General features: G+C 27.5%; 1 protein-coding gene and 2 long non-coding RNA genes across 3 annotated transcripts; 1 reads left to right on the forward strand and 2 right to left on the reverse strand.

The window, feature by feature from the left end:
- Positions 1–1,245: 1,245 nt before the first annotated feature.
- LOC136081079 (uncharacterized) lies at positions 1,246–2,175 on the reverse strand. The gene is made up of 3 exons (XR_010638873.1): positions 2,106–2,175; positions 1,468–1,551; positions 1,246–1,352 (listed from the first exon to the last, which is right to left on the reverse strand). It is a non-coding gene; the product is annotated as an uncharacterized LOC136081079 (long non-coding RNA).
- Positions 2,176–3,841: 1,666 nt separating this feature from the next.
- LOC136081508 (probable serine/threonine-protein kinase DDB_G0272254) lies at positions 3,842–6,082 on the reverse strand. Its single transcript, XM_065798830.1, has 5 exons — positions 6,038–6,082; positions 5,203–5,889; positions 5,030–5,122; positions 4,070–4,199; positions 3,842–3,909 (listed from the first exon to the last, which is right to left on the reverse strand). The coding sequence occupies exons 1-5, from the start codon at positions 6,080–6,082 to the stop codon at positions 3,842–3,844; spliced, it is 1,023 nt and encodes a 340-aa protein (XP_065654902.1).
- Positions 6,083–12,410: 6,328 nt separating this feature from the next.
- On the forward strand, positions 12,411–14,812 carry LOC136081080 (uncharacterized). The gene is made up of 2 exons (XR_010638874.1): positions 12,411–12,487; positions 14,717–14,812. It is a non-coding gene; the product is annotated as an uncharacterized LOC136081080 (long non-coding RNA).
- The last annotated feature ends 7,645 nt before the right edge of the window (positions 14,813–22,457 follow it).

Below are 22,457 nucleotides of genomic sequence, written 5' to 3' on the forward strand. Positions count from 1 at the left end.
TCAATCTGCATAATAAATGGATTGATTTGTTGAGTTAAACTGTATCGATCTCTTTGTAAAAGTAAAGTATAAGGTATAGGATTGTTTCCAACAGGTTGATACATTTTTAAAATGATATTTTTTAATGGTAAACTGTCTGTCCAAGTTTGTATAATCGTACCATCGCTCCTTTTTTGATAAATGAATTGACCATTAAGCGAAGTACAATAAAATATTAATTCTGTTGGATTGTTTCCTTGTAATAGAGCTTTGACACTATTAAACCATGTTTTATGACTCGGTGTAGTAGCTCTTTCTAAAGTACTTGTTGTGACAAGAGGTACTTTGATGGTATTTGAAAAAATGGGTTTGGTTTGTTCGCAATATAGCAAAATTTCAATAAATGTTTCCGCGTTGTATTTTGCTATTAAACTCAAATTTGCTGAAATTAATTTATAAATATCGTCAGGCAAATTGGAAGGTAAAGTTTGAAAAGTAATAGATGTTCCAAATTGTCGATGATATGGAGAAATTTTATTTGCTTTCATTTCAAAATAAAGAGAATTATTTGAATTAATTAAGGCTTTACTTATTTGTATCGGTGATGATAATTGTCTTTCAAAGGACGGCAAACACCAAAAAGTGTAATAATTATTTAACCCGTCTTTAGGAATGCAAGAAGCAAATTTATATTCTTGACTTGTTATTAGTTTATTGTAAGTATAACGATAAGATCCCTCATAGACAAAATCAGAAAACGTGATATTGTTTAAATTTAATTTAAGTAAATTGTTAGGTAGTTGATAGTTTATACTTTCAGTAAAAACGTCTAACATTTTTAATTCTCGTTCGGGCCACATGATTTGTTCAACATTAGAAAAAGGTATTGGTAAAGATAATAATGGTATATTCTTTAAAATAAATCGATAATATTTTCTTTGACTTGTATTCGGAAAAAATATTTTCGGAATTTGTTAAAGTGTTGATAAAGTTCTAAATTAAAACAAACATTTATAAGTTGATATTGGTTGAAGAACGAGAAAACTTAAGATAAAGTTTGCCTTTTAACGAACAATTAATTCCATTTTCTACCTGAGCATCATCCGAATCACCATTAATGATACTACTCGCTTCACATAATTCAGGATATGAAGATCTATTAACCATATTCTATAATAACAACAAACTTTTTTTTTAATAAGTTAAAAAACTTTTTGAATAATGCTAGTGAAAAAATAAAAACTTAGAGTGACGTAATAACATTAATTCCCTAAAATGCTAGTATAATTTTTAACCTGAGGTTCAGCCGATAAGTCATTAAGAGTACTGCTAACAGGGGTTAATATAATGTTTGTTGAACTATTGATAAAATCCTGAAATAACAACAAAATTTAAAAAGATCATTTTGTTTTAAATATTGAAACAATAATACTAAAAACAAATTTTAAAATAAATGGCACTTATATAAAACAATTAAACAAAAAATACCTGAACAAAAGTGCTGACAACAAAGTCAACCGCATCACTCGTTTCCGTTAAAACCAAATTTGAATTATTTGCATTATTGTCCTGCTAAAAAAAAATTATGATAATAATAAATAAATAAAAATGAGATTTTTTTTATTTAAAGTATTTTTGAATGCATTTAGATAGCAACTAGAAAAAAATAATTTATGTAAAATAATATTATTTACGGAATGTTAGAGGCTTGGTGTTAAAGTAACCATTTGTCTTACGATTATAAACAAAAAAAGTAATAATAATAATTTCAGATACCAACGGAATTTTTTATACATAATAATATTACCTTAATAAAATTTTTAATAACTTAAAATAATAACTAAACAAATTTGTTTTACGAAGATTTTTGCAATATTTCAATTAATCATTGCCGTGGATAGTGAGTCCTTCCCCCCCCCCCCTCCCACATAAAAAAAACAACCTGTTTTTAAGGTCCAAAAATCCGGACAAATTTTCCACTAGATAAAACTAAAGCTCTTTCTAAAATCGCGCCCCCTTACGATTAGGGGTGTGGGGTAGCCTAGCAACCGGCCTGCATTTAACGAAATTTTGAATAATAAAACTGATTATAGACAATAATTTAACTAAATCGTTTAAAAAATTACCTCTGTAAAAGAAAAACTGGATTTATGGTCTTCAACTAAATCAACTACTCGAATATTCGATCCTTGCTCTGTAATCATATATGATTAAGATTTTAAAAATGCTAAAAATTACTTCTATTAATATTTATATTTATTCTTACTAAAAAATTTCTAATTAAATAAGTAATACTAACTAAATACAAAGTTTGAAATAGTTATAAAACTATATTTTAGAAATTTAAAATATTTTTTGAACACTCGTAAAAAAAAGTAAAATAAAATTTTTCAAATTATAAAAAACAAATGAGTTGTTTTTCATCAAAAGCTCTTGTGAACCCTTTATATTTATGCATGTTTCAAATTAAAAACTTTAAGGAGCATACAGAACGAAGTTTTTGGTGCGGAAGTAAAAAGTATTTTTAATTTATATCATAATGTTGAAAACTTTTTATTTTAATAAAGCTTTCTTTAAAATATTCCTGAGTAAAACTGGTTTAATATAAATTTTTATTTGGTAGTCATTTGTAAATGAGTTTTCAAATCTGAAAATATTTTTCTGCAAAATACTTGGGTAAGTCGCATTAAGTTAATTTAAATGTATTTACTACTTTTTGTCAAATTTTAATCAGGTTGAGACATATATTTTAATATCGGTTATATACGATATTAAAAATTTACATTGGCAGCCAAAATATATCATGATGAAAATTAGATGTTAATTTATTGTTTAAAATATAGTTAAAACTTTTCAAATTTCTTATTCGATTAAATCTTATTTAAGCGAACAAGAAATTTGAATTTTATAGTTTTAAAAAATAAAAAGTTTTCTTAAATGATGCACATTCTGAAAACTAAAAGTAGATATTTACAAAAAATATATTTGCAAACAAAAGCAAGATTTAGAATTTCTATATATAACTTAAATTCAATTTTTGTAAACTATATATAACTTTTATAAATTCAATTTTTGTAAACTATATATAACTTAAATTCAACTTTTGTAAACTAACTTTTTCTTTTTTCTTCTTTAAACTTCTGGTACAATATCTTTTCCTTCATAAAATAAAAAAGTTAACTGTAATAAAATTTCTATCAACTTGACTACAAAGTATGCTTTAAGAAAATAACGTTATTTCATAAATCAAATGTAAATCAAACTATTTATATTAAATGTATTTTATCTGAAAATTATAAATATTATATTATAGAATTTTATAGAATAAAGTTCTATTTAAATAGTACAAAATAAACTAATACAAAAAAAATTAACTTACATCTGAGTGCCAGTCAAGGTTATTTTCTCCCTAACAATAGGTTTTTTCTTCAAATTTTTCTATTTTTCTTATTGAGAAGAGGCAAAGAAATGGGACATTCTTTATGGTTAACTTTTCCATTTTACAGTTAGGAAAGTATTTAGAATCATTAACTAGCCTACCAAAAGAACCATCATCTTTGGTTGCATCAATACTAAATATTTTAAGATTAAAAAAAAATTTAATAAATTCGAGTTTGATTAGTTTTATTTTGGATGACTATAAAAATCTCCATATATTTGGGCCAATGTTGATATTTAAAGTAAATAAATATCTTTTAGTTAAGTCAACAAACTAAAACCAAAATATTATACGTAAGTTGTATTTGTTACTAAACAAATTTTACCAATATGCTTCATTGTTGTGCTTGAAACTAAATACATACGACCCAAAGCCTTCATTTTCATAAATTTCTTCAAGCTCTTTCATTTCATTCTTTTTTTTTCAGACTCCTTGGTAAACAGCAACAAATTCACCCTTGCCTATTTCTGTTGTTGTAAATACTCCAAACCCTAATTTTTTTTTTAAAATGCGTATTTTTAGAAATAGTTTTAAAATAAATTTATATCGATGATAATTATTAGTAGTTTAATTAGAAAAAAGTGTATTATACTCCAAAGAATTATATTGTTATTTCATAAATCAAATATATAGCTTTCTTCGCAAGCTTACCTTTGTAATCATTTATAAATTTTTTTTCAAGATTTTCAGGGTCAGATTTACTCTGGTAAAACTTTTCTGCTTTTTCATTTTGAAAGCAGCGTGTCTTTTTCTGTGTTAACTTTAACAAACAATAACACAACTTATTAAAAAATAAATATATTTTAATCTATATTATTAATTATATCTAGTTATTACTTCTTTGTTTTACAAAATCGCGTACTTATTTTATTTTGCTGTTTTTTAAAAGAGTAATCAAGCAACTTAAAGATATATAAGCATTTACTTTCTTTGATGAATCCAAATTTTCAGACTAATTTCAAATAAAACTTAAATAGAATTTAAAAATACCCAACACATATGAGTTAACTTTCTTTAAATAAAGAAAAATTGTTCCATACTATTTTGTTATTCATTTTAACCTTGTTATTGAAAAAAATTGTTTTGTTAATTATATATATATATTTTTTTATTATATGCAAATTTTCCAGTAGGCACGGGTTCTAAAAAATACGTTTATTGAACGTTCAAAAAACGTCTGAAACGTTCAACAGACTTTTAAAACATGTTTAAAAGAAATCTTTTTTACGTCCCGTGCTCACTGGGTATTGCTTCTAGTTAATAATAAAAGATAAGAAAGTAGTCAAAGTTTTAATATTGCAAACGTTTAAAGTTCTATAGTTTATGCTAATGTCATTTTATTTTGAAATAAAACTCCCTTTTTTTTTGAATCAAGTTGGGCTATGAATTCCAGTTAAAAAAAATGAAATCTTTTTTTAATTCCAGTTAAAAAGGAATACTCTTCTTTATTACAGTTTTGTTCCAAGAATGAAGTCTTATTTTTAAATAATAATCAAATTTTTTTAAACATTATTTTCGTGAATTCAAGTTTAAATATTTCCAAAAATATTGCTCATGAAAAAATATGATGGTTAAAATAGCTGTTTTACTAATATTACTTTTTTTTCATACCTGCCTACGTTCGTTGAGTGGATAGTTTTTTGTTTCTTGTTTTGGTTTTATTGCTTGTTTGCTTCTTCTATCTTTATTTAGGGTTTTTAAAATCTGAAAAAAAAAGTTATTTTATTTTCATCTTTAAATGTTAAATCTATAGAAATTTTGATATTACTTGATACTCGACTTACCTTATCAATATCTTTTCTGACTTCTGGATTTTTGTCCCAGGCATTGCAAATCATTTTAAAAACCCAAGTTTCATCATTAAATGTGTAAAACTGGTTTAAGTCATTTATATTAGGTCGTTTATCTTGACTCAGAGCTTCTATTAGGAGAGAATCATTGAGTATAGGTATTATTTTTACCCAAGGGCTTTCATATCCAGAAAGAACTTCGTAAGCTGACATTGACCAGGAATAAATGTCTGACTTAAAAGATGGAGATTTAACTTCTTGTTTGCAGATTTCAGGTGCTGTATAAGCTAAAGTCATTCCTAATAAAAAAGGTTTATTTGTCAGGGTGGCATGAATAGTTTCTTGTATTAAGGATAGGTCATCAAAATCAGTTAATTTGACGCATAGTTTGTTTAAAGTTCCAGTGACCAAAAGATTTGATGGTTTAAAGTCTCTGTGTACAATTCCAAAATGATGTAAAGTTTTTAAACCTAAGGTAGCTTGTTTGATAATGTCTAATCTCTCGTTTAATACATAATGATCATTTTCATTAAAAATTTTTATCATTTGGGATACATTGTTTACACATTCATCTCCAACATTTACTCCGCAGAAGTCAAATATTAAAGCTGATGGTCGCAATGAGTATCCTCTAAACACTACGAGGTGAGGGCAAACTAGTTTGCGTAGTTTATCTGCAACCTGTAGTGTTTTCTTCTTAGATAAAGAATGTTTAAAGATTTTTACAGCCACCGGATCACCTTTAGCTCATATTTAAAAATAGATGCAGATGTCCCTTCACTATTTTTGTACAAAAAATCAGTGGAATATCTATTGAAAAATCTTTTACTTTATTTTCTAGTTCTGACAATGATTTTAAAGAGAATGTAGCCATTACCTATAATAGAAATAATACTAATAAAATTTTTATCTCTTTAATTATTTTCCTAATCTCATACTAACTTCCTTATTACGACATATATTTGGCAACTTTTATAATTATTTATTTCTTAAAATATAATAGAGTAAATTGACATGTGAACTTTATTAGATGTTTAAACTCTGAATAAAACAACAAGTTTGCTTCAATACTCTAGTTTGAAAGCCAACATTTTTTAATATTTATTTATACTTATTTTTATATTTTAAAATAACTATAAGTTTAAACAATCAAGATATTTTTGTAAAATATCTGATCTGCAAGATAATTAATAAAACCAAACGAATCTTTTTACATTCGCTTTCTAAAAAAGCTATTTATCCCAAAATTTGCCTAAAATATTTATTGACAAAGTTAAAATCAAAAAAGATTTTGTTACTAAATTTTTAGGAGTGGTTCTCGATGAGAACTTTACATAAAAACCACATATTGACTATATTTGGTCAAAAATATCTAAAAGTAATGGAGTCTTATATAAATCCAGATTATATTTAAACAAAAAGAACCCTAACCCAACTTTATTACTCATTTTTTCACACTCACATAAATTATGCTAATTTAGCACCAAAAAAAATTTTACAATGCCTTTATTGCCGTCAGAAGCAGTGGGGAAACTAACATATCGTAAAACCCGCAATGCGAGGGAGCCCTAAGCTGTAGGAGATCCAAAATTTTATATATTATTCATTATCCATTTTAAATTTTTGAGCACGCCTATGGAACTGTTAAATTTTTAATCTATTAAATTCAGAATGAATTTATTCATTGTATTGCTACACGTTTAAAGACAATGCTAACCAACTGTATTAACAATGCCTCTTTTTATACATTGATACCACGCTAGACATAGAAAAAAAAGACTAACTAAATCAAGTACTTAGATATATTGAAATAACAAAAAATGAAAAAGATGAACTAACAATAATTGAAAATAGGGAAGTTTTTTTGGGTTTTGCAAAAGTGCACAACTACACAGCTCTTGGATTATATAAAGCAGGGATGTGGAGTCCCAAAAGGACTCCGGCTTTATATATCTACTTTTTCCAAGTCTGTAGTGTCTAGAGACTCTAAACATGTTTGTTGACTTATGATCTGCTATAAGAAAAAAATTCATGAGATTTAATGGTTTAAAACTTGTTGTTTTTAAGCCCGGAGTCGATGCTGCCATTATACCTAAGGACTCCAGGTTCACAAAATGATTGTTCCTCTAACCTGAAAGTCTTAATTTTTTTTCTATTAGTAGTTCATAAACTTATTTATATTTTTATAGCTACTGGATACCAAAAATAAAAAATGAAGTAATCTTTTTGTGACTTTCATATCCGGAGTCCTTTTTGGGACTCCGCATCCCTGATTTAATGGTTCTTTATATTATAAAGAAACAATAAATCTGCTTGAAAAGAATATCAAGACATTAAACAAATGTAGAGGACAAGATAATAAAAATTATTTACGCAGTTCTACAGACAAAGAACATTTGCATTACCTATCTATATTAGAAATCGAAGCAAAAACAGCCAACACCATGGAAATCAAATACGTGATTACAGATTTTGCCAATTTAAAATCAAGGAGCATTGATTTGCAATTTTAAATTAACTGCAATTTATTTGTTTAATTTCAGTTGTGTAACAGTTTTTTCAATAAATAAATTTAGATAAAAATTATTACTTTTTTTTGTGATGGGGGTGTAAATAGTATTTTGCGAGGGGGTCCAAAATTTGAAATTCCGCCACTGGTCAGAAGCATGCTATCCGCTTTATTAATTTTACGGTTTGTTTTACTCATTCCAAATTGTTATTTATGGAGATAAACTTATTTAATATTTACGAGCACAATGTTTATAACGTGTTATGCTTTACTTACATGTGGAAAAACAATTTAACTTTACCTATCTTTAAAATTTTATTTCCCTAAACCCAGTATACTTAGAAACAAAAATTTTGTATATGAACCAATTTGTAGAACAAAGTTTAACTATTTTTGAACTACATTTCGAGCACCATATAACTATTTTTGATATATCCAATACTTTTTTCCCGATCTTTAAAAACAAACTTAAAAGTTTTATTCTATTTATTGATGACGTATTTAAATTCTTTATATATTAACCGCGTGTGCGTCTTTTTTACTTTTCTTATGATGTGGAAAACATTTTGAATTTGATCGAAAAAAACATATTTTTTTAGATATTTATAGTTTAAGCACTTTGTAAAAGTTCTAGCTTTTTGATATATTATCACGTCTAAATTAAGGACGTTTTTTAATTTTATTTAAAACAATTCGATTGAGCAAAATCCTAAAGAAGTTCAAAATGTTACGCCTAAATTCTGTATAAATAAAAAAAAGCTCGAAGAAATTTTAATTTAAAATCCAATAAGAAGAAGAGTTGTATTAAATCTAGTTGGATAAAGCAAAGAAAAGTTTTTATTTATTTCATTTCATTTAAAACATAAATTACAGATTTTTTTTTTTTTTTAAACATCTTCGCTTCCAACAAGGCTGCAAGCAGCCACTAATTAAAGATGGAAGTTACTGTAAGAGAAAAGATGAAGATTGGAGAGCAAGATAACGATTGACGGACGACTTAAAAGATTGCAAATTATATGAATCAGGAAAGCAAGATGAAGAAAGCGAATTCCAAAGAACTGATGTTCGAGGAAAAAAACTAGACGAATAAGCGCTTTTGGAGCACTTTGGAACAGTCACAGAAAAAGGATGACACTTAATTGAATGACGAGTAACACGAGAATGAATTTTAGTAGATGGCACAAGAGACGCTAGCTCTTTAGAGCAGTGCCCATTAGAGTATTTGTAGAAAAGAGAAAGAGAAGCAACATTACGACGATGTGATAATCGTTGGAGGTTGGCTGCAAGAGCAGGTCCAACTATGTTTACAATGCGTTTTTGCACCTTGTCTGAAAGAGAAAGGGCATCATTAGAAGATCCGCCCCAGATATGGCAACAGTATTCCATACAAGGCCGGATTTGAGATTTATAGAGATAGAGAATAGAATCCGAAGTAAGAAAGTGACGAGCTCGATAAAGAGATGCAACCTTAGCAGATGCTAATTTTGCAACTGATTTGATATATGGTTTCCAAGAAAGATTGGAAGTAAGAGTTAATCCTAGAAGATGAAGAGTAGGTGACTCATCGAGTACATCACCATTCATAAATATAGAAAGATCTAAATTATTGCGATAACGATTGGCTGAAAAAAATTGAGTTTTATCTGAATTAAAGTTCACCAGCCACTGTGAGCCCCATGCTGTAGCAGAAGTGAGATCCTTTTCAAGTTCAAATGCCCCCTCCAAGCATTCAGAGGGTGATGGTTTCTTATCACGACAAGAATAAATGGTAGTATCATCAGCAAACAATGCCACCTTAGATGTGAGAATATCTGGAAGATCGTTAATGTAAATTAAAAAGAGTATAGGGCCAAGGATAGAAACTTGAGGAACCCCTGAAGTTACAGAATAAGAAGAAGAGTGTTGTCCAAAAGCTTTTGAAATGTCAAGAGCGATGGCCTTAACCTCTCCACCTTCATCTAATGCACGATAAAACCTGTCAGTTATTACTGTTAGCAAATCAGCTGTAGAACGAGAAGATCGAAATCCATATTGATGGTCAGAAAGTAAGTTATTAGATTCAAGATGAGAAATTAAGAGTTTGTTAATTAAAGATTCAAAAACCTTGCTTATGATAGGAAGAAGACTTATGGGACGGTAGTTAGACAAATCAGATTGCTCCCCAGAATTTCTGAAGATAGATATAACAGATGCGGCTTTCCAGCAGGCTGGAAAACAAGACTCTGATAAGCACTTGTTGAATAGTTTTGAGAGTATAGACGACAGCTCCGGAGAACACTTCTGCAAGACAATAACAGGTATGTTGTCCGGGCCACAAGCTGTAGAAGAATCTAGGCAGGAGATCACTTTAGATACAGATGCTGGAGTGATATGAATGTCAAGCAATGGATCAACCTGTTTGTTGGCAATATCAGGTAGAACGCAATTAGTGGAATCAAGAGATGATATTGATGAAAAGTTTTTAGCAAACAGTTCGGCTTTGTCTTTAGGTGAGGTGACAAAGTCTGAACCATACAAGAGAGGTGGAATTATAGATTTGCCCTTATTATTGATATTATTAAAGATTCTCCAGAAGTCACGAGAGCCTAATTTTTGAGATGAGATACGAGATTTCATGACCAGAGAATAGCGGGTTTTGGCGTTCGACAAAACCATTTTACAGTTGTTTCGAGCAGTAATAAACAGACGCCTGTTTTCTGGAGAATAGTTTTGCTGATAAATATGGAAGTAACGGTTTCGATTGGCAATCGCAGCAGCACAGTGCGAGGAAAACCATGGAGGAGAGTGAGACTTGACCTGGAATCGTCGAGAGGGAATAAAAGATTCCATGCCAGCCTGAATCCACGAAGTTATGTAAGAAGCACATTTGTCGACAGGAAGTTGAAAGATTTCTACCCAAGGGCCATCACGAAAAAAGTCACGGAAAGAATCCCAGTCAGCTTTACTGTAGTTGAAAGAGGTTCGGTAATAGGGGGATTCAGGTGATGAAGGAGAATGAGATATTAGTTTTAGAGAGATCAAACTGTGATCAGAAGAACCTGAGGGTGAATGCGGAGAAACTGAGCACTGACTAGGATCAGAAACAAGACATAAGTCGAGTAGAGAAGGTAAATGATTAGGGTTGTCAGGAAAGCGAGTTGGAAAGTTGACTATTTGAGTTAGGGATTGAGAAAGGCAAAAGTTGTGGGCTTTAATGCCTGCAGAGTCACTGATACTAGAGCCAAGCCATTCAGAGTGGTGAGCATTAAAGTCACCGACAACAACTATATTAGCTGATGGATAAAGAGAGAGGGCTTGGTCAATATGATCAGAAATAACATCAAAAAGAGTGCAGTCTTGAGATGAAGGAGAGCGATATAGAACAAAGAGAAAGGCAATAGAGTGAAGTGGTGCTAAACGAAAGCACATGAAAGAATAGTCTGTGGATTCAAACCTAGTTTCACGACAAACAGGTGAATTCTTACGAATGTAAATGCCCAGGCCAAGCATGTGACTATTGGAGTCTTTACGAATCAGAGGAAGATAACCATCAACACTAAGATCACAAGATGAGACAGCCGAACTCAAATTAGTCTCACAAAGAGCAAGTAGGTCTGGTGAGCTTTGCAAGAGATAAGACTCAACAGAAGAAAAGTTACTTCGAAGACCACGAATATTAGTGAATGATAGGTTTAGAGAACTTGGTGATGATGATGGTTTTTTGTGTTTTATAGTTTTTGGTACTTTATTCATTTTTAAATTAGATTGAAGAACTTGACTCAAAGCATAGATAGTACTCAGAACACCGTTTAATAGCCCAAGTAATTGCCTCATTATTACTAATAAACCCTAAGCCGTAACAAAGGGCTCCAAATGTGGCCTCCGCAATGCACACCAAAAGTACAAACAGGGACACCATCCATGCGCAACATGGCACTGTTAATACTTTGATATTTTTCAGCTGTTGATGGAATCAGCCTCTCTGAGAGCTACCACAGAGTTCGGGAAACCTGACTACCAGCCGGCCTCAGAACCATAAAACTGAGTTTTAGAGCTGTACCCTCATTAGGAGATAATAGAATGAGTTGCCTAGTCATAAAAACAGTGACACAAGCAAACTCATGCATTGTGTCAAGAAGATCCAGCATTCAACATCCTAAACTGGAAACAATGTATTAAAAATACATCTGCGCCAGCCTAATAGATGAAGAAGGGATGCGAGGATGGTCAACAGATAGAATCTGTTTACCCCTTAATTACCCTTAAAATACCCCTTAAAATTACCCTTAAAATACCCCTTAAAAGATGGTCAAATATAAGGTTTTTACAATTTTTATCAAGTTTTTACAAATTTTTCAGTTTTTTAATTCGACGTAAGAATCGTCTATAAACTACGTCATGCACTAATGGAGTGGGGAGGGGCGAAGGTTTTCAAAAAAAATCAAAAGTTTTTTCTCCCAGAGATTTAAGTTAAATAAAAAATCAAAATAGCGTTTAATTTAATATAAATTGCCTTGTAAAAGAGCTTAAGTTCTCTTCTTTTTTTAAACAAATTTAGCATTGCGTAATTTATGAACGGTTTCTTAACTGAAGTTCAACATTTACCGTTTCTTTACGTCATTTTTATGTCATTCTGTAAAATAGATTTTTTCTAAACAGTGCGCAATCTGGCTTTATTATATAGCCTTATGTTAAATTTACGACAAGGAGCGAGTAGTATCAGTAGACGTATCTGACTTAATCTTTTGTATCGTTCGCATTCTGATTGTTTTAGTTTTGCTTATAGCAAAGGTTCGTATCTGCTATTATATTTTTGAACTATAAAGTTAATCAGTTACTTAATTAACTATTTTAATATTTGTTTTTAATCGCTAAGTTGTCGAGAAGTTAATTGCAATACTTATTTGCCGTTATTACTTTTTGCAGTTTGTTTTTTTATATAGTTGTAAAAGTTATTATATATTATGATTATAACTTACTAGGATTAAATATTAAGATTATTAAAGGGTTAACAACTTAAAATCAAGTGATTATATATTGTTATAGTTACATTGTTATATTTATATTGTTATAGTAAACATACGTTGGCTTTTCTTTAAAATTTATAACATCAATTGAAACAAATTAGATGTAACAGGTCAATTAGATTTTAGTAAGCAATGCCTTTATACCTTTTTAAATTGATTATAACTTTTTTAAACCATAGTTTTTCGGATTATATATTTATACATAAGTAATTACTACTTAAATTTCAAGCATAATATTTTAGTAAGAAATAAATAATATAAATACCGATTCAGGTATTTATATTATTTATTTCAGATTCAGATAAATACCGATTCATCATTATTATTCAGTTAAATTATTGTAAATTTTAGTAATTTAGTAATAGTTAAGCATTAAAGTAATATTTTTTATTCTTGGTTATTTAATTTAAAGTGTTATTATTATCATTTTAGAGGATCAATTTAAGCGGAATGTCTGCCTTATTAGAGAATTTATTAAAGAATTAGAGAATGTTAACAAAAAAATTTAGATATTCAGAAAATCATTGTAAATTGCTCTAACAAAGTAACTTGTACATATTGTCTATTCTATTAGGATTGAAAACCATTGTTGTAATTTTATTTGTTTGACTTTTTTTTTTAATCCTTCTGATACAGCGTCTTTGCCAGATTATTTTAAAATCAAGGAAGAGTTAAGGAAATTGAATTAAATTTTAAAAAAATTAGGGAATATGGCACTCCATTGAACTTACATAACTTAATTAAGTTGTAAGTCATACACATATTGTTTTATGAACTTCTCTTGACTTACATTTGACTACATAAGTTGTAATTGAAAAGCATTTTTCTAAAGGAATTGAAGTATGATTTTTTCTAAAGTTGAGTTTTGATAACTTAAATTTAAATCAGGTGATCAGGGAAGCACACCTTAAAATATTGTCTAACATCCCCTAATTAAAGTTTTAGTAACTTTAATTTGGGAGATCTTGTAAATGATAAAAAAAATCATTTTTAGGTATCAGCAAACACTCTGAGATTTTGTCAATATTTTTGTTATTAAGCATTTAAAAAGATTTGACTTTTTAGTACTGTAAATAAACTTACTAGTGCTTCAGTATTTTTGTTACAAAATTTTTTAGACTTCGTAGAACTAATGGCAGATCTGTATTTCAAGCTCTTAATAGTAAGTCTGTAAAGAGGTCTTTAACAAAACAAATAATAAAACCCTGCCCCTTAGAGTTAGGCTCAGGGTTTAGTCTGGGTATGGCTTTCAATTTAAAAAAAATTTCTTTGTTGGGTTCAGGGTTGTGAAGTTGTAAATAAAAGTTTTTTTTTGGTTTCAAATTTTTTTTTTTTAATGTTTATAATGAAACAACTTTTTACTCAAATGGTATTATAATAAGTTATCAAAACTTGCCATAACAATATTGATATATATTTGTCTCATATATAAGTATAAGCTGTATAGAAAAACTATAAACAGCTGTAAGAATAATCTATTCATATTTCTGCACTGGTTTTTTAACGAGTGTCTTTTTTGTTTTATTGTGTTTACCTAAATTCTGTGTTTGCCTTATATTATTACATTTATGTCGCAAAAAAGTGTCGTTATTAAGCAAAATTACTTTTAAGTTACTTAATTTTTAAAGTTGGGGTTTAAAGTTACTTAATTATTATTAAGCAAAAGAACTTTTTTGTTTTATTTATAAACTTTATAAATATTCAATTTTTTATGCAGTACATACAATTTATTTTGTAACTTATAATAAATAAGAAAAAGAAAAGTCATTAAATAAAATGTACTTAATGCATATTGATATTAGTAATGTTAGAAAGTATTAGTAATAATAAAAAAGATGTTTATATAAATTAAAGATATGTAACAATGTAAGGAGTGCTTTGTAATTATTGCTCCTAAAATAATAAGATTATTATAAGGCTTAGAAAAGTAATAGCTAATGTGTTATGTTTAATTAAAAGATTTAGAATTTGAAAATGTTTTTTATTTATTTAGGTTTGGCTGTTTTTGGGCGCACTTTGTCATGGTGTCTGCTATTAATTCTAACGCTATTACCTACATATAAAAGCACAAATAAACAAAATTACATTAGCTTTTTTTGTATTATATATTTCACACTTTATTTGTTATTCATCAATTACTAATCATTTGAAACAGATAGCCACTACAGTTAATTATGTTATTAATGTTCTCCCAGACTTATATTCAAAATTAATAACATTTTATCACAAAGATTTTTATTATTGTTAATATTTATTAGAAATGAAATTGAGTTCAAACTAATTTTTTTTTGTAAAATTAAACCTGAATTAAATTAAAGTTGCCTTGTTAAACTCAGGGACCTCTGACATTTTATACAAACGCTTTTTCGCTAAAGCCGCATGCTGTTTAGCCAAAATTATTTTTTGCTTGACTAATTGATAAATAAACTTGTAAGATTATTTGATAAATTAACTTGTAAAATTCGCTTGTAAGAGCGTTTGTAATAAATTTCCGTCTAAAATCCAAGGTCAAAAATTTATATCAAACTGCTTTTCACCGTGTAACTCGAGCTGTATAAAATAGCCGCATGAGTTATAATTTTATCGAAGGTAAAATTGTAAATAGGTTATAATTTTAATAGTTAAAATTGTAATAGTTTATAATTTTATCAAAGATTAAATTATAAACTAGGATTTACGTAGTTGAGTTGTTCTCTAAAGCGTATTGAAAAAAAATCATAAGATTGTGGAGTCATAAATAATTTCTAAAGATATTAAAATAATATGTATAATCAAATGTATACTACAAACAATTTTTACCTTGCGATGAAGAGTGATTCTTTTCTTTAAATGAATGAACTTTTAATTCTTGACTTTGAATGAAGTTTTCGCACAAGCAACTATTTATCTAGAACGGCGCAAAATCTTCGAAGTTCGAATTTTTCTTATAATATTATCTAGAAGTTTCCTTGTCGTATTTATAATGTCATCTTCGCCACATTCTTCTTTAAAGGAATATCTAGAAGTTTCTTTTTAAAATTCATGACGTCATCGCTCTTTATTCTTAAAAGTAATATCTAGAAGTTTTAAATTTATGTCAGTAAAACGAGTGCTTACTTAAGTCTTATTATTTCAGCTTACAACTAATTTGTTTTATCTGTGGATAATAGATCTTTTAAAAAAATCTATACGCTTCTCGGAAATTCTTTCTAGAAACTATATTTATAATTTATCTAATCTCTTGCCTGCAATAAAATTCTGTTCTACTGCTAAAATGAAATCGAAGTAAACATGCAGACTCTTTATAACGACTTTTATTGTTAAAATAAATTTTTTTTGAAAAAAAGTTTTTCAAGAGTTCCTTTTAAAATAATGATGTCATTTAAGCGGTCCATCTCCTTTTTTTTTTGAATTTTATGTAATGTTCATAATTTAAACATTTTGAGCTTTAATATTTAGTTATATGATTATTTATCGATCTTGTTGTGGAACATTATTATGTGGAAGACTAAGATAAACTATATTCAACAGATACACTTTATAACATTCAACAGATAAACTATATTCAATCAAAAATTGCCAGGACTGTAATGTATCGAGTCCGCCAATATATGTGAATATTTCAAGTCTCAAATTGATATGTTTTGGGCTGATTCACTGTTTTATTAACTATGCTAATATATCATAGGCAAGTACACATAAAACGAAACTTGAAAAAATTTATAAGCTACAAAAACACGCTTGCCGAATCATATACTCTAAACATAAACGTGAACATGCAAAACCTCTTATTAAAGATATGAAAATGATGGATATATTTGAAATAAATATCTTCCAACATCAAATTTTTATGTATAGATACTACAACAATTTTTTACCATTAAATTTAGATGATAAGTTCGAAATAAAGCTAAATGAATAGTATTATCTAAGATTAAATAGAAACATTAACTATAAATTGCCTCGGAAATGTAACAAACTCTCAGAATATTGTATATCTTAACGAGGACCTAAATCGGAATGAATGTGAAAAGGATTTTAAGTTTACGGTGAAGTCCTTAAGTTCATTTAAGTTTCAAGCATGAAAAAAATTTTTTTAATGTAATGTTCTGAATAATAAAAAAATTATTTTTATTTAAACTAATTAATTTTTTGTTTTTTTGACTATTATAATAGTCACATTTTAACGTAAAACCAAAAATATTTGATATCGGCAGATTTTATACTCAACTCTTTAATTTTTTAACAAACGACTACACCAATTTTTTAATTTTTATAAACTACATTTTAATGTTTTCAAATCAAAATGTGTTCTAAATTCTTTTCTGATGCAGATTGTTAACTAAAATTTAGTTGATAATTTTTTGAAAACTAGACTTTTAAAAGCAAATTAAAGACAGACAAACTGAGTTCTTAATTTTTCAAAAATTAAATTTTTTTTAAACTAATACAGCTCAAAATTTGATGCAGGTTTCTAATTTGCATTAATAATAAGTTTCTTAAAAAGTTTTTGCATAATATTTTCATTTTGAAACAGTTTTAAAAAAATGTTCATAGCAACGGGTGTAGCAATATCGAGTATGTACATTTTGTGTTGTTTTTCAGAATTACTGTTTCAAGATTAGGATTTATATACTAATTGCCACCTAATATTGTGTTTCTTTTATATGCAGACATACGATTTTTTTGTAACTTATTAAATCTTTATTATAGAGCAACGTAAATAAAAATGTGAAAAATCATATTTGAGTGTTTATTGAAACCGCATTATTTATATTGGTATGAAGCCTGTAGTTTAAATTTATTAAAAACTCAAAATGGCACCAGATCATTTTACTTTAGCTGGTTTTAATTATAAACAAGAAATTAGTAAATAATACAAAATAGATAAAAAGATATCACTATTTAAGACATAAAAGTTTTAGGGTTTTTTCGATTTCAACATTTATCAAAAGGCGGTAATTTAAATTTACACATTTGGAACAGTTTTGCAAAGTTACATTACTTCTTTGCTCATTCAAAAACTACAACTTCAAACACCTTTATCGTCTTTTCTTATTCCTAAAGAAAAATCAATTTAAAAAAATTATGAGAACAACTTTGTTCCAACTTATTGGCATGATTTTTACCTAATAGTTAAAATATACTCTTATTTTTTTATTTATGATGACTACAACTATTAATAATAGTTGTATTATCATTAACTTCTTGCTTGTTCATTTTTCATTAATATCATCAAAGTAGGATTATAATAAAAAATAAACAAGCAAAAAGCTGTTTTCATTTGTTACCATAGCTACCATTTTACATATCTTCTTTATTGTTAATGTCAGTTATAACATTTACTATTTAGTTTTTTATTTTGGTTATATGTGTTATTTCTGTTATATGTGTTATTTTAGTATTTAAGGGTAGTTGTCCCTTTAAAAGTAACTTTACGGTAGATTATTTCTTTTTTTTGCATTTTTTTGTTAATAAGTTATCTTATATATATATCTTTACTCGTAATTATTTATACTATTATTTTTTAGCTTTTAAGTTTTGATGAAAAATTAAAAAAATGTTTTAAAATGTAATGAAGAACAAACGAACAAACAAGCAACAAAAAATAAAATATTATACTAAATATAAAAAATATTATACAATATATAATCATAAGAAATGTAATACCAACATAGATAAACTAAAACATTATGTCGAATGTAATTACTTATTCAGTATAAGTTTCTTAGCAACTTCAAATTAGTAGTCATACTTTTAATCTCTTTTTCATGAAATCATTAGGAGAGCAGTTTAAGAGTTTTCTGACAAATTATGTAGAATCAATTCAAACGTAGAAATTACAAACTAATATCATCTAAATTAAAAACTAACAAGTATAAGGTATAATCAGTGGCCTGGCAACGGTGGAGTGATTGGGCGGCTCTATTTTAAAGGCAGCACATTTTTTTTAAATATTTTAAAACATATTTGTTTCGCATCCCGACCCGAAAACCACAACTCAGTATTTGACATTTTGTTTTAAAAAGCATCAAACTAGTTAATATAAAGCGAAATATAAATCCTCAATTTATTTTTTAAACTGCAACTACTTTGCAAATTGCATTTGTCTTTTTATCTAACCGAAATTAAACACAAAGTAAAAATTTGTATAAGTAAAAAAAGAGAATAGAACATACCGTAAAATTGGGACTTTGGCCCAAGTTGAATATTTTGTTTCGATAATATACTTAGTACCCTAAGGTATTTTGGTTATTTAGTCTTATTTATAACTTATAATTCTTCATGATATTCTTATAAACAGCACTTTGTTACGACCACCTAAAATTCGTATTATTCTAGTCGTGCAAACTTTTACGCCCCTATTAATACCTAGTAAAGGTATTTCAAAAGTATTCAAAAAATTAATTTTTAATTATGAGTCTTTATTCTATCAAGTTTTGGAAGCTTTAAGGCTTATGCTATTTTTGTAACTGGAGCTCAAAAAAAATAGGATGCTTTTGGCCTACTACCTGGGCTAACTTTTCCCAGGCCTAAAATACCAAATGTAGTATTAAAAAAATGTTATATAATAATTTTAATGATTATTTGTAAAGATTAGGATAGTTTATGTTTTGTCATAATAAAAATTCATATTTCGTATTAGAAGCTCAATACTAAATCCGTATAATTATAAAAATTATATCAGTTCTTAGTTTGAATATGCCAAGAATTTAATTAAAAAAATCAGGTAAGCAGAAAGTCTGTAACCTGTACTTTAAAACAGGTACACCATAACGCATTAAAAATTAAAAAACTGTTTATTAAATCAAAAACAACCAGCTTCAAAATACAAAATATCCATATTAGTATCAAAGATAAGGTTAAACACGCATATCTCAAAAAGCATGATGGATAGCCATTTATATCTACAAAAAAAAATTGTTTTTCTTTTGATATAAATAATTCCACGGCTTTTCTGTGGAATCATACGACTTTAGACGTATAGCAAAATACTATTTAGACAAAATGAACTTGTTGAATTTGTAAAAACTTACATAAAAATTATAAAAAAAATTTATAATTTTATGTAAGTTTTGTCTCAAAATCATTCTTAAAACCTTTTAGTTAACTTTTGAATTTACTAAAGTTTTGAAAATGTACAAAATTTTGAATTTTTTTTTTTTACCTTAGCATTGCTATTTTTATAGATTCAATGCATCGTTTAGTTCCTTTTTACTGGGTTAAGGCAAAGTCACATTAACACGCGAGGTGAGTTTTGCCCACCATTTAAACCCTCTAAAAAATACTTAAAGTGGTTAATTTTCAGTTATGATACAGATAGTTTTAATTATTATATCTATGCACTTCTAACGGTGCTCGGTGTTTGAGGAAATAACTTTTGTGGTTTTTATGCACTCGACGTTAATGTGTAAAATCAGCCAAAGCCACCCTAGTTTACGTTGACTTATTAATTTACAAGAGTCTGAAAGTTAAATATCAAAAATTATATAAACTTCATCAGCTGCTGTGAATTCTGTTACATTTATTTGGAATTATGGAGCAGTTTCACTTTTTTTTTTTTCCTTAATCCATGCTAGGAAGTTTTGATTTCCGTCGCTGTCAAGCGCATAATCGAAACATGATATAGTGCAAATAGTGTTGTGAAAAAAAAAATTACTCAAAAATCCAATAGCTAAGGAGCATTTAATGAAAAAAAAACAGATTTACTAGGTCAAATGTTGAGGTACGTTGGATGTTTTGTAATTATTTTAGTTTTTGGGTTTTCTCGGGTTGTTGAAGTCAGGACGACTCGCACAACCCGAGAAAACGCAATCAGAAAACAAATGTACTAGGTCAAATGCTGAGGTACCTTTGTTGCATTGCAATCATTTTAGTTTTTGCATTTTCTTGGGTTGTGAGAGTCAGAATCGGTCCTTCGGGAAATAAATGATACACACACCTAACTCAAATAAAAGAATTGATGCGATATCAAGCTAGATACTCTAAAATTATTTTCAACAGAGAATAGGTATCAATTGGTTAATAAAGCAGTCTTTTATACAAAAGATTCGTATTACTTGTTACAAATAAAATCTTCAAGAAAATTGACTCATAAAGCACACACGTCAAAACTAATCTAAAATTTATCGATTATTCATTCACTGTTACACTACCTATTATAATATTAGTTAAGTAAGCACATGCCCTAAAGAATATACATAATATAAAAGCAAGCGTGTGGTATAGTATACAATTTTGATAATAAATACGCCACACCTTTATTCATGCAAGTTGAAGTGTTTGATGCTCATTTATTAAACCACTTTCAAAACTTAGGATTAATGCAAAAAAATAGCACGCTCCTAAAATATTTTGAAAAGCAATTTTTTGTAATTGATCACAAATATTCAAGTAAATAAAATTTTAAAATTAAGATGATTTTATATTAAAATTATGACTTTTCTATCTTATTCAGAAAACCTATGGAATTAAATTCCAAAGAGGAAAATATAACATATGACATCAAAACATAAAACCATTACTAATGATGAAGTAATTAAAACAATTCTAGTACAATCTAGAATTAATTTTAACTTGAAATTAATTGATTTACGCTCTCATTTAAGTTAATAGTATTAATTCAAATAAAAATGATTGATTTCATTTTTATACCATAATTAACAAAAATAATTAGTACTAATAAGACTAATAGCTTCTTTATATACGTTTTACGATCACATTTACAATACGATCATTTTGATAGTTAAAGTAAATATGAAATCGTAAATATAAGATCGTAATGTAAATGTGAAAATAAATTAATTATATGCTCATATTTTATATTTATATTTTATTTTATTTATATAATTTTTCTGAACTTCTTGTTTTTATTAGTTTTTTTTACTTTATTTTAGGTAATCGCGTTTTAATAGCGAATCACTAATTTTTCAAAACACCGGTCATTTGCAACGCTATGCGTTTTGGAATATTCATCTTTTTAACTATATTGAATAAATACAATTCTGAATAAAAAATATAAAATTTTCATTATAACGGTTTCTTTTCTACATAAAAATGATTGTTATATACTTAGACACCCTTATTCCGTGGAGTAGCTTCAAAACTTTGGCGATTCAGAATTGTAACTGTAAATGTAACTAAGGGCTATCAAATATATTTCGTTAATAAAAATAAAACAGTTTTTTTACTTCTTCATTTCAGTTTCATAAAAACTTACAAATAAATAAACCTAAAGAATTTAATCAACAGATATAAAAGAAATTAAAATTCTTTGTCGTTTTTAGTTTATTGAAATTAAGATTTTTTTTTATGTAACACTAGTAATTTGTAACACAGTCAAAATGTCTGAAATAAATGATTTTAAATGAAATAAATGATTATGAATTTTTCGGAAATGAGGCAATTCTGATTTGATGAAAACTTATATCCAGATAATATTATTTCAATGGCATTACTACGGATTGTTCATATTACTAACCAAACAAATTAAAAAAATTGTTTTATAAAAATGCGAAAAACAATAATTGTGATCAACTGAGAATTCTTCATATATATATATCAGAAACTTAAACTTAGTAATTTAGAAAATCTTCTTAATTTTTTAGAAGAAACTAATATTTTTTTAATATCATTTGTTTAACTAAATAACTGAAAAAGATTTAAATATTCGTATTTAAATCTTACTTACTTTGATTTAATTTCTCAAGAGAGATTCTCAAGAGATCAATAAACGCGGGAGTTCTAATTTATGC

Source organism: Hydra vulgaris, chromosome 06 (genome assembly GCF_038396675.1).
Source record: "Hydra vulgaris chromosome 06, alternate assembly HydraT2T_AEP".
NCBI classification, from domain to species: domain Eukaryota; kingdom Metazoa; phylum Cnidaria; class Hydrozoa; order Anthoathecata; family Hydridae; genus Hydra; species Hydra vulgaris.

Bases quoted from the DNA above. Each gene is read 5' to 3' on its own strand.
- LOC136081508 (XM_065798830.1), bottom strand. From the start codon at position 6,082: ATGGCTACATTCTCTTTAAAATCATTGTCAGAACTAGAAAATAAA. The intron at 4,200-5,029 runs GTATGAAAAAAA...TTTTTTAATAAG, and splicing joins CACTCAACGAACGTAGGCAG to TTGTGTTATTGTTTGTTAAA. The intron at 3,910-4,069 runs GTAAGCTTGCGA...AAAAAAAATTAG, and splicing joins ATTTATAAATGATTACAAAG to GGTTTGGAGTATTTACAACA.